The sequence below is a fragment of the Aotus nancymaae genome, unplaced genomic scaffold (genome assembly GCF_030222135.1).
Source record: "Aotus nancymaae isolate 86718 unplaced genomic scaffold, 86718_ANA_hifiasm-v0.15.2.pri h1tg000089l, whole genome shotgun sequence".
Taxonomy (NCBI): Eukaryota; Metazoa; Chordata; class Mammalia; order Primates; family Aotidae; genus Aotus; species Aotus nancymaae.
Window position 1 is genome coordinate 9,630,383 of NW_026988504.1, and position 15,134 is coordinate 9,645,516.

The 15,134-nt window shown below is 52.4% G+C and overlaps 1 protein-coding gene across 1 annotated transcript in view; it reads left to right on the top strand.

Moving 5' to 3' along the window:
• SDK2 (sidekick cell adhesion molecule 2) overlaps nucleotides 1-15,134 on the top strand; it is a 316,185-nt gene that overhangs the window by 271,563 nt on the left and 29,488 nt on the right. The window contains exons 34-37 of the mRNA XM_064369185.1: nucleotides 702-758; nucleotides 2,059-2,160; nucleotides 2,316-2,431; nucleotides 12,463-12,649. Coding sequence (XP_064225255.1) covers nucleotides 702-758; nucleotides 2,059-2,160; nucleotides 2,316-2,431; nucleotides 12,463-12,649 — 462 coding nt within the window. The remainder of the gene's footprint in view (nucleotides 1-701; nucleotides 759-2,058; nucleotides 2,161-2,315; nucleotides 2,432-12,462; nucleotides 12,650-15,134) is intronic.

Here is a 15,134-nt window from a genome sequence, read left to right on the forward strand (position 1 = left end):
CCGGGATGGTCTCGATCTCTTGACCTCGTGATCCACCCGCCTCAGCCTCTCAAAGTGCTGGGATTACAGGCGTGAGCCACCGCTCCCGGCTTGTGCCTTGTCTTATAGTGAGTTAGCAGACAACAAAATGATTGAGCATGTAGCAAAGGAATATTGACAGAAAAACTCAGAAGTAGCTGATCCAACAGCTTGCTTTTTTGGTAGGGATTTTTTCCTTTTTCTCTTTTTTTTTGCCCACATGTGCTTGTGGTTGTGATTTTATATTGCCTGTGTATAATAGTCATATTTCCTAGTAGTAAAATTGTTTCTGGTTCATATGAGGAAATTAACAACTGCAGTATTTCATGATGGTTTCCAGGAGCTCTGCCTGAAACAAGGAAGCGAGTTGAGGTGAGAGGGTCCCCCAGAGCTGTCCCCAGAGATCCTGGGCTCCAGGGGGCTCCAGGTACCGTGCCACCTTGGGCCAGTGCACACCAAGGTGGGGACAGACTGTTGGGGGAGCCTCCACCTTCCCCCACCCCCACCGCATGGTTATCCTGGCCCCTAACTCAGCATTGGAAATCTGGAAACACTCTTCCTGTCTGTATGCGCTGTCAGCCCCGCCTGGCCGGGGTTTCTTTGTGGGGTGGGGATGTGTGTGCACTAACCTCGTCTGTCTGCTGTCTCCCTCTGCGCCCCCGCCCCGACACCCCCACCCATAGCCATGTACTCCATGCGGAACCTGAGCCGGCCCAGCCTCACGCAGTACGAGCTGGACAGTAAGTCTTTGCTTGCATGGTGGCTTCCTCGCGGGCCCAGGACTCCCACAGGGAGTGGGAGTGGGGCCTCGAGAGATGTGATCACAGGATGAGGGGTGTGCCCATCCCAGGGGGCTTGAGGAATGGGACCACCCTGAACACAAGCGATAGCCCTAAGCACACGACAAAGTAGGCAGTTGCCAGGGAACGTCTCCTTCACACCTGCCCTCTGTCAGGTGTGGGCTGGAAAATGAAGGTCTATCCCTGTGCTCTGCTGGGTCGGGGGACAGTGACAGCGGGGGCTGCAGCAGGTGAGCAGGTGTTCACATGGCTGCTGCCCCGCCCAGTCCCATCAAAGGTACTTCTCGGCCCAGCTGGGTCTTACGGTCCCGCCCCACACCCGGAGGGAGGTGACAGCAGTTTTAGTCACCTGTGTCCGTTGTCCTCCCACGCACCAGGCATGTTCCTGCTGCTGGCACACCCTAGCCCTTGATCTTTCTCTAAAGCCCCAGCCATGGTTCTTCCTGAGACCCAGGGCCTTGTGCAAGAGGGTTTCACGCTCAGGGGAAAATAGCACGGATTTAAGGCTAAGTTCTCTTCCTCCTTCCTCCGTCCACCAGTGGCCAACACGGTCTGCATAGACAGCTAGGCAAGGGTGAAACCCCTCTCACAGCCCTGTTGAAGGGTAGACTCCACCCAGGGGAAGGGAGCAGGGGCGGGGAACCCAGAGAGAGAAGAGTGGAGAGGGTGGGAGAACCTTTCAGCCACCGGGGACAGTGACTGAGCCCGTTTCTTGCAGCTGCATCCCTCTTCCAAGTTCTGCCAGGCGTTCCCATCCAAGCACTTGGCAGAAACGTCAGGTGTCTTAGTCCAGAATTCACATCCATGGCGCCCCTCTCCCCTGGAGCTGAGCCCCACTGTGTAAAGAGTTGGTGGAGGGGGACTGAGGAGGCCTGGACTGGGGACTCTGGGCATCTGTCACGGTGGGGAAAGAGGACAGGCCAGGGGTAGGGGATGAAGCTATGGCCAGGTGTGCCCAGGGCAGCTTTGGTTTTCAGTCTCAAAAGTGTCCAGTTGGATGGTAGAATGTATGGCCACCCTAGGCCAGGAGGTCAACCAGCATCGCCCTATGTCCAGATTGGCACGGAGCGTCCCCAGGGAGCCCCGCCTCTCACCTCCTTCTTCCTGCACCTTCACACAGGGGGCTAGAACGGCGGGGGTGCCTCGTTCCTCCCCCACAGCCTCCACCCTCCCTGGGGGGCACCTTCCCAGCAGGGACGGTGATCTCACTGTGCCTCCCCTCCCCTGCTCTTCCCCACAGACCTGAACAAGCACAGGCGGTACGAGATACGAATGAGCATGTACAATGCCGTGGGCGAGGGGCCCTCCAGCCCCCCACACGAGGTCTTTGTGGGGGAGGCAGGTGAGCGGCGTCAGCCCTGTCCGGCCCCAGCATGCCTTTCCCAGCCCCACCCAGTCCAGCCAGACGAGATGGGCTCTGGGATCGCGACCCCACCCCAGCCACCTCCCCTCCCAGGTTTACTTGCATGCTCACTCTCTATCCCACACGCCCTCCAGTGCCCACAGCAGCACCTCGTAATGTGGTCGTCCATGGTGCCACGGCCACGCAGCTGGACGTGACTTGGGAGCCACCTCCGCTGGACAGCCAGAATGGAGACATCCAGGGATACAAGGTAGGGTGCCCTTGGGCAGAGTGAAGTGGGGCATGGACGAGGGACCAGGTCGGGGGCTGGGGAGTGAGTGACAGGTGGTAGGCGGGACAGGTGTCCCTGGCCCTCCATTCACCCAGCCAGGTCCTCAGCCCTTGAGGCTCTGCTGTACACCTACCGCCTTGGCTGTTTGCACCCACTTCGCAGAAATACTCCACAGCAGAAGCTAAACCACGTCCATCCCCTCCAGCCTCCTAAGGGCAGGCTGAGCTTAGGCACCAGAAACCCCAGCCATGCCTCGGCTCGTACCACCTCTGAGCAGCACACACCCCTACCCGCCACCCCTCAGCCCCATACACACTTCAGACCACTCCAAGGGGCTTCTGGCCCCGTAATTACAACATTGATACTAATCAGATGGCCAATCAGCAAAGCATCGCTGCCTAGTATTTGGAAATCTCTGTTTAAAAATCATTTCTAGGCCAGGCACAGCGGCTCACACCTGTAATCCCAGCACTTTGGGAGGCCAAGGCAGGTGGATCACCTCAAGGTCAGGAGTTTGAGACTAGCCTGGCCAACGTGGTGAAACTCCTTCTTTACTAAAAATACAAAAATTATCTGGGCATGGTGGTGGGCGCCTGTAATCCCAGCTATTTGGCAGGCTGAGGCAGGAGAATCGCTTGAACCCAGGAGGCAGAGATTACAGTGAGCCTAAAATGCGCCACTGCACTCCAGGCTGGGCGACAGAGAGAGAGACAGTTTCAAAAAAAAAATGAAATTAAAATTAAAAATCATTTCTAGGGTTACCTGTGGTGGTTCACACCTGTAATCCCAGCACTTTGGGAGGCCGAGGTGGACGGATTGCTTGAGCCCAGGAGCTGGAGACCAGCCTGGGTAACAGAGTGATACCCTAACTCTACCAAAAAAAAAAATACAAAAATTAGTCAGGTGCGGTGGCATGCGCCTATAGTCCCAGCTACTCTGGAGGCTGAGGTGGGAGGACTGCCTGAGCCAGCAGGGCAGAGGTTGTAGTGAGCCGCAATGGAGCCACTGTACTCCAGCCTGGTAACAGAGTGAGACGCTGTCTCAAAAAATTAAAAACAATCAGGCCGGGCACGGTGGCTCATGCCTGTAATCCTAGCACTTTGGGAGGCTGAGGTAGGCGGATCACAAGGTTAGGAGTTCAAGACCAGCCTGACCAACATGGTGAAACCCTATCTCTAGAAAAAAAAAAGAAAGAAAAGAAAAGAAAAAAATTTAAAAAAAATAATGTCTAGGTTGTGGACAATGTCCTGTGCTATCATAGAATTCAGTTTCTCCCCAATATTCACAAAGCCGTTTGGAACTCTTGGATCTTCATGAAAGGCCCATGAAGCTGGAAGGATATGGGTTTTTATGTTCATTACACAGATGAGGAAACTGAGTTTCAATTTAGATGACCTGGTGAGGTCACAAAAATAGAAGGCAAGCCGGGCACAGTAATCCCAGCTCACACCTGTAATCCCAGCACTTCGGGAAGCCAAGGCAGGCAGATCACCTGAGGTTGGGAGTTTGAGACCAGCCTGACCAACATGGAGAAACCTGGTCTCTACTAAGAATACAAAATTAGCCGGGCATGTTGGTACATGCCTGTAATCCCAGCTACTCAGGAGGCTGAGGCAGAAGAATTGCTTGAACCCGGCAGGCGGAGGTTTCGGTGAGCCAAGATTGTGCCATTGCACTCCAGCTTAGGCAACAAGAGTGAAACTCTGTCTCCAAAAAAATAAATAAATAAAACAAAAAAACAGGGTGGGCAGCAGAGTCAGATTCCAAGTCTGCCAGCTCTTACCCCACAAGGGGTGGAGAGGAAGCGCTGGCCACATGAGCGCTAGGGGAAGTGGATTTCAAAAGGAACATGAGCCACTGAGCCCAGCCCTTCACAACCCATTTAAAATTTCAAACCTCGGCTGGGCACAGTGGCTCATGCCTGTAATCCCAGCATTTTGGGAGGCCGAGGCAGGCAGATTACCTGAGGTAGGAGTTCAAGACCCATCTGGCCAACATGGTGATACCGTCTCTACTAAAAATACAAAACTTAGCCGGGCATGGTAGTGGGTGCATGTAGTCCCAGCTACTCGGGAGGCTGAGGCAGGAGAATCACTTGAACCCAGGAGGCAGAGGCTGCAGTGCACCGAGATTGCGCCACTGCGCTCCAGCCTGGGCAACAGAGTGAGACTCCATCTCCAAAATAAAAGAGGAACACGTCTGCCTGGCTGGAGCAGCTGGAACACGTAGCCCTTAGCTGTATCTGCCTCCTGCACCCAGGTCCAGCCAACTCTCATTCCCAGTGGTTGGATGTTACTGCAGAGAAGAGCCCCAGTGCCAGGGGCTAAGTGGGAAGTAGGAGAGACGCAAGGCACTTCATCCCACAGGTGGAAGGAGTGTCAGCAAAGGGAAAGAGCTTACCCAGGTCACACAGCTCGTTAATATAGGTAGCCCAATTTGGGACAGAATCCAGCATTGGAGTCTTATTCCATCTGGGGTGAAGGAGGAGGAAGGAAGGAGGACACCCCTCAAGGCGTTGCCCAGGAGCACCAGCTAGGAAAACTATTGCCCCCCTCACATATGCCTCCCATGGGAAAAGAAAGGGGCCAGGACTGTGCCAGAAGCAGTTTGGCAGCCACCAGACTGTCGAGTTAATATACAGACCCAGGAAAATGTGTGGGCGCACGCCACCATACAGAATCCAGCAGATGTTCCAGAAAACATGACCCATGCCTGAGCGGCAACTGTGGACATGAACGGAGAAAGCGCTGCCTCCTGGACATGTGATGACCCATGCGTGGACATCAACATTCAAGAGCATCAGTGACGTATTAACTTCATCAACCAATGAGCACCGCGAAGCGGATACTGCATTCCAGTCACTGCACACGGCTGGAGCCTGGAGCACATTCATGCGCATCCTGAGAGCTCCAGTCTTTCAGTTGGTCGATGACACACGTTTACTGAGTGGTTATCGTATGCCCAGCATTGTTCTCAGAGCTGGGAATACAGCAGTGAGCAGCGACGCTGTGAGCTTAGATGTTCGGGAGAGAAGACCAATAATGGACAAAATAAATAATACTGCCAGGTGGTGGTAAACGAAGCAGGTTAGGGGAGAGCCAGATCCATGGGGAGGTTTGAATTTTTTGTTTGTTTTGATTTGTTTTTTGAGATGGAGTCTCGCTCTGTCGCCAGGCTGGAGTGCAGTTGCGTGATCTTGGCTCGTTGCAACCTCTGCCTCCCAGGTTCAAGCAATTCTCCTGTCTCAGTCTCCTGAGTAGCTAGGACTACAGCTGTGTACCACCAAGCCCAGCTAATTTTTGTATTTTTAGGAGAGACAGGGTTTTACCATGTTGGCCAGGCAGGTCTCGAACTTCTGACCTAAGGTGATCTGCCCTCGGCCTCCCAAATTGCTGAGATTACAGGCATGAGCTTGCTGAGGCCAAGGCAGACAGATCACTTGAGGTCAGGAGTTCGAGACCAGCCTGGCCAACATGATGAAACCCATCTCTACTAATAATACAAAAATTAGGCCGGGCACGGTGGCTCACACCTGTAATCCCTGCATTTTGGGAGGTTGAGGCGGGCAGATCACCTGAGGTCAGGAGTTTGAGACTGGCCTGGCCAACATTATGAAACCCCATCTCTATTAAAAATACAAAAAATTAGCTTGAGCATAGTGGTACACGCCTGTAATCCCAGCTACTCAGGAAGCTGAGGCAGGGGAATCACTTAAACCTGGGAGGCGGAGGTTGCAGTGAGCTGAGATTGTACCACTGCACTCCAGCCTGGGCGACAAGAGCAAAATTCCATCTGAAAAAAATATACAAAAATCCTGGGTGTGGTGACACGTGCCTGTCGTCCCAGCTACTCAGGAGGTTGAGGCAGGAGCATCTCTTGAACCCGGGAGGTGAAGGTTGCAGTAAGCTGGGATCACGCCACTGCACTCCAGCCTGGGCAACAGAGCGAGACTCCGTCTCGGAAAAAAAAAAAAAAAAATTACTGACAAATAGAACATGCAGTGGGAGAAAAGGGAGGCCACAAGGACAGCCCAGACCCCGCGGGATGATGGAGCTTCCACTTACAGAGCAGGAGGAGACAACGCTGGTGGAGGAGGAGGCAGGGGAGATGCGGGGAGCCTGGTTCCAGACGGACATTCGAGGGGGACACCAGAGTCGGAGATGTGTGTCTGGAGTTCAAGAGAGAAGAGTCAAACCAGAGGTGTGAGTTATGGTGTCCTCAGCACGTAGATGCTGCTGAAAGCCAGGAGATTAGACAAGGACGGACAGAGAGCAAAAGAAGTCTACAGATTGAGCCCTGAAACCAAAAAGTGAGTGACGTCTCAGAGCTCATGGGAAGGACCAAAGCATACATCTGGTAAGGGGTTAATAGTCACAATATATAAGGAACTTTTACAACTAAAGGGAAAGAAAATGGGGCAAAGACCTTGAATGGACATTTCTCAAAAGAAGATATATAGGCCAGGTGCAGTGGCTCACGCCTGTAATCCCAGCACTTTGGGAGGCCGAGGCGGGCAGACCACATGAGATCAGGAGTTCGAGAGCAGCCTGGCCAACATGGTGAAACCCTGTCTCTACTAAAAATACAAAAATTAGCTGGGCGTGGCAGCAGGCGCCTATAATTCTATCTACTTGGGAGGCTGAGGCAGGAGAATCACTTGAACCCAGGAGGCAGAGGTTGCAGTGAGCCAGTATCATGCCACTGCACTCCAGCCTGGGTGACAGAGCAAGACTCCATCTCAAAAAGAAAAAGATATACTCATGGTCCACAGGTATCTGAGAAGGTGTTCAGCATCGCTAAACATCAGAGAAATGAAATCAAAACCACAGTGAGATATCCCATGACTCCTGCACGAATGGCTATCATCAAAAAGTCAAGAGATAAGTGTTGGTGAGGGTGTGGGGAAAAGGGAAACTTTGCACACTGTTGGTGAGAATGTAAATCTGTACCGCCATCGTGGATAATGGTATGGAGGCTCCGAAGAAAATTAAAAATAGAACAACAATGATCCAGCAATCCCACTACTGAGTGTTTATCCAAAGGAATTGAAACGAGGCTCTTGAAGAGCTATCTACAGTCCCATGTTAATTCCAGCGTCGTTCACAGCAGCCAAGATGTGGAAATAGCCTAAATGTCTGTGAACGGATGAATGAATGAAGAAAATGTGGTTTATACACAACAGAATACCGTCCAGCCTTGAAGGGAATCCTGCTGCTGGCAACAACGTGGATGGACCTGCAGGATATTACACTAAACGACATGAACCAAGCACAGAGAGACAAATACTGCAGGACCTCACATATACGTGGAATCTCAAATAATCAAACTCATAGAAACGGAGTGGAATGGTGGTTGCTGGGGTGAGGGAGTGAGGGAAGTAGGGAGGCGGTCACAGGATACAGCGCTTCAGGTAGGCAGGATGAATCCAGTCTGGATCTAATGTACAGCATGGTGATGATAGTTAATGATACTATATTGTACATTTGAAATTTGCTCAGAAGGTTCTTACCACCAAAAGATGATGAACATGTTAATTAGTTTGATTGTGGTAATCACTTCATAATGCATATGTATATCAGAACACCGTGTCATATATCTTAAATCCATACAGATTTTTTTTTTTTGAAATGGAGTCTCACTCTGCCACCCAGGTTGGAGTATAGTGGCATGATCTCCACTCACTGCAACCTCTGCCTCCTGGGTTCAAGCAATTCTGCTGCCTCAGCCTCCCGAGTAGCTGGGATTACAGGTGCCCACCAACATGCCCGGCTATATACAGATTTTATTTGTCAATTATACCTCAATAAAGCTGAAAAAAGAAAAGAAAGGGCAGGGAATTGGACAAAGTAAATGGCAGGTGGTGATTATAAGGGTGTACTCCCATGCCTTGATTTGTCCACATAAGGCATTTATTCATCCAGCAGATATTTATTGAGCACAGTGGGTGTGCCAGCCATGATTCTAGGTGTTTGGGTCCCAAGGGAGCCACATGGCCCGAGATGCCTCCCCTCTGGAGCGTGCATCCTGGCAGACTCCTGGTTACCCATCAGAGCGCACTGCAGCTCAGCGGTGTGCCCCGGGGGGACCAGGATCTGGACTCAGTCCATTTATGTCCTTTGCACAAGTGTTATCCCTCTCACTGTTAATCATCAGCCAACAAGGTCTGCAGAATGCAGCACACGCAAACAAGATGCACCTGCTGGGGTGCCTGGTTTATGAAGATAGCTGTCCCTGAGTCCTAGGCCCCGCCCACCCTCACCCGAGAGCAGGAGTGCAGCCATTGGCCCTTCCTCTCCTCCACCTCTCCAGTGGACAGCTCCCACGGGCAGGGCAGAAATGCATTCCGAGATATGTTTCCTCTTTTCATGCCTTCTCCTGACCTCATTTTTTTTTTTTTTAAGATGGAGTCTTGCTCTTTCACCCAGGCTGGAGTGCATTGGCACAATCTTGGCTCACTGAAGCCTCTGCCTCCCGGGTTCAAGTGATTCTCCTGCCTCAGTCTCCCAAGTAGCCGAGATTACAGGCACCTGCCACCATGCCTGGCTAATTTTTGTATTTTTAGTAGAGAAGGGGTTTCACCATGTTGGCCAGGCTGGTCTCGAACTCTTGACCTCAGGTGATCCACCCGCCTCGGCCTTCCAAAGTGCTGGGATTACAGGTGTGAGCCACCGCGCCCAGCCTGACCTCACATTTTCTTCCAGTTGTCACCTGTTTCTTTGGCCCCTTTACAGGAGAATTCCTCAAAAGAATCTTCCATACTCACCACCTCCAATTCTTCTGTTCTCATTCTCTCTTGAACCTGCTCCGAGTAGGTTCTTGTCCCCGCCACCCCACCGAAGCTCTTCCTAACAAAGTTGCCAATAATTCCCACGTTGCTGTATCCAGTCAAACCGCAGGCTCATCCCAGCTGACTCAGCAGCTGTGTTTGACACATGGATCCCTCCTTCCTCTCAAAGTGCTTGCTTTCCTCAGCCTCCCTCCCTGGCTGTTCCTCCCCAGCAACCACTGAATGCCGGAGTCCCCCAGGAATCGGTCCATGACCCTCTTCTCCATCTAAAAGAATCCATTCATTCTCCTGGTGTGCACTCATGGAAGACCACCTGTGTACTGATAATGATGGACTTTTAGCGTCAGCCATGACCTTTCCAAATCCATCAGGAACGTCATTTACCATCGTACCCTCATTACTCTGAATGCACGAGTGAATGAATGATTTCATAAATAACTAGCCACTCTCACTTATCTACCCATATAGGAAGAATCTGCTTTTTATTTTTATTTTATTTTATTTTTTTAGACGGAGTCTTGCTCTGTCACTCAGGCTGGAGTGCAGTGGTGCAATCGTGGCTCACTGCAACCTTCACCTCCCAGGTTCAAGCAATCCTCCTGCCTCAGCCTCCCAAGTAGCTGGGGCTGTAGGCGCATGCCATCACTCCTGGCTAATTTTTTTATTTTCAGTAGAGATGGAGATCTTGTCATGTTGCCCAGGCTGGTCTCAAACTCATGGGCTCAGGAGATTCTCCTGCCTCAGCCTCCCAAAGTGCTACGATTACGGGCATAAGCCACTGCGCCCAGCAGAATCTGTTTCTGAAAAAGGGGAGAGGGCCAGGTGCAGTGGCTCACACCTGTAATCCCAGCACTTCGGGAAGCCAAGGCAGGAGAATCACCTGAGCCCATGAGTTCAAGATCAGCCTGGGCAACATGCCAAGACCCTCGTCTCTACAAAAAAAAAAAATAGCTAGTGTGGTAGCAGTTGTGTGTAGTCAGAGCTACCTGGGGGTCTGAGGCAGGAGGATTGCTTGAACCTGAAAGTCATGGTTACAGTGAGCTGAGATCATGCCACTGCACTCCAGTCTGGGTGAAAAGTGAGACCCTGTCTCAAAAGTAAAAGTAAATAAAATAAAAAAGGGGAGAGGGCCAGACACAGTGGCTCATGCCTATAATCTCAGCAGTTTGAGAAGCCAAGGTAGTTGGATCGCTTGAGCCCAGGAGTTTGAGACCAGCCTGGGAAACATGACAAGACCCCGTCTCTACAAAAGATGGAAAACTTAGCTGAGTGTGGTAGTGCACACTTGTAGTCCTAGCTACTCAGGAGGCTGAGGTGGGAGGCTGGCTTGCACCCAGGAGGTCGAAGCTGCAGTGAGCTGTGATTGTGCCACTGCACTCCAGCCTGGGCAACAGAGTGAGACCTGTCTCCAATAAATAAATAATGGGGAGAGGGATTGGAGAACAGCAAGGATTTCATGGTAACAAGATGTCCTAACTGCCACTCACACATGCCAGTGGGGAGTCTTTTATTAGCTCTTTCTCATTTTATGGGCTTCCTCCACGGAAACGAGAAATTGAAAAGCTGGTAACGTGCAGAAATCTCATCAGCCAGCAGGGGGCGCCAAATGACCTCCAATTCTGCACGTGGGCCAGGCCGGCTGGCCACTCTGGCTAGCCTCAGTCCTGGAACTAGTATAAGAATCTTCCATATTTTGCTGAGAAGTGTTAACACCCACTGCATAGGAGGTGATTGAAAACACCATAGAGCATCAGTTGTGTTCCCGGCCTAAAACCTGCAGCCACGAGGAACCTTAGGAAATTGGCCAAGTACCTGGGTGAAACCCTTAGAGCCTGCACCCCTCGCGTTGACCCCAGGAAGTGCGTGTCCTTAACCTCACTGAATGTACAACAAAACTGCAGCTCCCGGAAGTCACCTGGCCAGTCCCACTGCTGTACACGGTGCAGCTGGGATTCAGCCCCCTGCTCCTGCCACCTTGGCCGAGGCCTTCCTCTGAGCCAGCCTCATTCCTGTTAACCAGTAGCTGCTAATGCAGTGGGCCTGGGGTGGCCCTGAGACCCTGCATCCCTCACCAGCCCCAGGTGACGTGAGGCCACCAGCGCATGCATCACACTCTGTCTGGGTAGACTCCACACTGCCTCATCTCCCCGGCTCAGCTTCCCATAGGATGGATTTGCTTTATTCCTTCAGGAGCCATACTGAGCACTGATATGCCAGTGCTGTGCTAAATCCTCCAGGCGTGACGGGAAACAAAGACACCTGGGGCCATGCCCCGGAATTTACTGTTCTGCAGAGACCAGGGTCTTGGCAGTGAAAAGGAAAGTTCCAGAAAGGTTTTAAAACAGTTCTTGGCCGGGCACGGTGGCTCACCCCTGTAATCCCAGCACTTTGGGAGGCGAGGCGGGTGGATTGCCTGAGCTCAGGAGTTTGAGGCCAGCTTGACCAATATGGTGAAACCCCATCTCTAATAAAAATTTTTTTAAAAAATTTAGCTGGGCATAGTGGCAGGCGCCTGTAGTCCCAGCTACTCGGGAGGTTGAGACAGGAGAATCACTTCAACCCAGGAGGTGGAGGTTGCAGTGAGCTGAGATTGCACCATTGCACTCTTGCCTGGGCACTCTCGTCTGAACAAGAGGTCCATCTAAAAAAAAAAAAGAAAAAAAGAAAAGAAAAAAAAAAAAACAGTTCTTAAAGACTTTTTTTTTTTTTTTGAGATGGAGTTTTGCTCTGTCACCCAGACTGGAACACAGTGGCACGATCTTGGCTCACTGCAACCTTCACCTCCCGATTTCAAGTGATTCTCCTGTCTCAGCCTCCCAAGTAGCTGGGATTAGAGGCACCTGCCACCATTTCCAGCTACTTTTTTTGTATTTTTAATACAGACAGGGTTTCACCATATTGGCCAGGCTGGTCACAAACTCCTGACCTTGTGATCCGCCCTCCTCAGCCTCCCAAAGTGCTGAGATTACAGGTGTGAGCCACCATACTCAGCTGGCCAGGCTGGTCTTAAACTCTTGACCTCAAGTGATCCGCCTGCCTCAACCTCCCAAAGTGCTAGGATTACAGGTGTGAGCCACCGCGCCCAGCCTCTTAAAGACTTCTCTACTGTTTTCTAGGTGACTCGCAGCAATGAAGGTGTCTCTTAGACTCCAGGTCAGCAGGGACAAGGAGGGACACTCAGTGCCCCTGTCTCCCTCACTCCTATGGTCTTCTGTCCCCACAGATTTATTTCTGGGAAGCCCAGCGGCAGAACCTCACGGAGCGGGTGAAGACACTTTTCCTGGCTGAGAACAGTGTGAAGCTCAAGAACTTGACCGGCTACACTGCCTACATGGTCAGCGTGGCTGCCTTTAACGCCGCTGGGGATGGGCCTCGGAGCACCCCCACCCAAGGCCAGACCCAGCAAGCAGGTGGGAGAGGGAGCCCCAAGGAGGGGTGGGTTGGCCACGGCTAGGGGCGTGGGGAAGGGGTTTGCAAGAGGGCCCACCCATCATCTGGGCTCTTGGGAGGTGTGGACACAGCTGGCTTATCCTATCCCCCTGAGGATCTGGGCGTGGTGCCCAGGTCCCTGGAGACACCCTTCCGAGTGGAAGAGCCCATGCTCAGAAAAAAGAAACTGTCCCCATAAGCCCTGAGAAAGCCCACGTCTCATGCCTGTCCTCCCCACCCTTCACCCTGCCTTGCAGATGGACATCAGTACCGCAGCCCCTCCCAGCCAGCCTACTTCCACTCCCTGCCTTCTTCCCGCCTGCCTTTCCTCTGTCTCTCTGGCTTTGTTCATTCCACAAATACTGAGTGTCTTTTATGAGCCCACTCCGTGCTAGATGCTACGGACACAATGCTGAGACCAACAAGCCAACAAGGTCCCTGCCCTAGCGCAGGGGACAGGTCATAAGCAAGTTGATCTAAATACAGACGGGGGTCAGGACAGGCGATCTAAGGGTGAAGGAGTGGGTGGATGACTCTGGATAGGTTCACCCACAAAGGCCTCCCTGAGAAGAGGCCAGCAGGGACCGGGCACAGTGGCTCACGCCTATAATCCCAGCACTTTCGGAGGCCAAGGCAAGTGGATCGCCTGAGGTCAGGATTTCGAGACTAGCCTGGCCAACATGGTGAAACCCCGTCTCTATTGAAAATAGAAAAAATTAGCAAGGCATGGTGGTGGGTGCCTATAATCCCAGCAACTCTGGAGGCTGAGGCAGGAGAATCACTTGAACCCAGAAGACAGAGGTTGCAGTGAGCCGAGATCACGCCACTGTACTCCAGCCTGGTAACAAAGCGAGACTCTGTCTCAAAAAAAAAAAAAAAGAGAGAGAGAAGAGGCCGGTCATGGGTTGTCAGGAGGTGGCAGAGCATGTTGGGGGTTCCAGGCAGAGGGAACAGCGGGTGCTAAGGCCTGGAGGCTGGAGAGGAACCAGGGAACATAGAGAAAGCCAGGTGGCTTGCAAGAAAATGGGGTGAGAGCTCAGGCTGGGGGATTGGGGTTTGGATTAACTATAATAAGAACGATGGGCCAAGAGTGGTGGCTCACACCTGTAATCCCAGCACTTTGGGAGGCTGAGGTGGACAAATCATTTGAGGTCAGGAGTTCGAGACCAGCCTGGCCAACGTGGCAAAACCCGGTTTCTACTAAAATACAAAAATTAGCTGGGCGTGGTGGTGCACGCCTCTAATCCCAGCTACTCGGGAGGCTGAGGAAGGAGAATGGCTTGAACCCAGGAGGTGTAGGTTGCAGTGAGCTGAAATTGCGCCACTGCACTCCAGCCTTGGTGACAGAGCAAGCATCTGTCTAAACAAATAAAAAATAAAACACAATGGGAAGCCATGAGAGAGCTTGAGCAGTTGAGCAACAGGGTCTGGTTTATATTTTGAGAAAAGTGTTCTGGCTGCTGGCGGAAGATGGCCTGGCAGAGCGGAGAGAGTAGAGGCAGGGAGGGGAGATCAGGAGGCTGAAGGGTGGCGAGTGCACAGGAGAGGGCGCTGGTGAGAATCCATCTGCCTGTGTGCAGAGCGAGCCTGGTAGTGTGTGTCCAGCACTCCACTCAGGCACTGTCGCACTTGAGCCTCCCAGAAGCCCTGGGGATGGTGGGGGCAGGGGAAGCCCTCATTTCCCGATGAGCCAGGGTCGCCCAGGAAGGTATGCTACGTGTCCAGGGTCGCCCAGCTGGTCACTGGGTGAACAGAGGCTGGAACCCAGGATTTCTGAGAGAACCAAGCGTTCCATCCTGGTGGACTGCAATACTGGCCCTTTTGTCCCGGCCTCCTCTGAGCTTGTTCAACCTGCTGCTTCCTATGCTGTTGGTGACGTGTGGCTTTTAAAGAGCTACAGAGGGACCAGGCGCGGTGGCTCACGCCTTTGGGAGCCACCAAATCCCAGCACTTTGGGAGGCCGAGGCAGGCAGATCACAAAATCAGGAGTTCGAGACCAGCCTTACCAATATGGTGAAACCCCATCTCTACTAAAAATACAAAAATTAGCTGGGCGTGATGGTGCACGCCTGTAATCCCAGCTACTCATGAGGCTGAGGCAGGAGAATTGCTTGAACCCGGGAGACGGAGGTTTCAGTGAGCTGTGATCGCACCACTGCACTCCAGCCTGGGCGACAGAGCGAGACTCCTTCTATAAACAAAAAAAGCTGCAGAGGGCACACCTGTGGAGTCAGTTCCTCATTACGACCCTCTTTGGGGACAAGCCCTGGCTCCAGGGGAAGCCTTTGCCTCCGCTGCCCCGGGTTCTGGCCAGAGCCGGGCTGACCGTGAGCTGCTGAATGTGCAAGTCTCTCCGTCCGCCCCTGCCTGTCCCGGCCACTCTCTTGTCAGTGTCATCTGCCGGATGCGAGCCCCAGGGAACCCGAGGCTTCCATCACTGCAGCAACAGGACAACTTGTTCTGTCC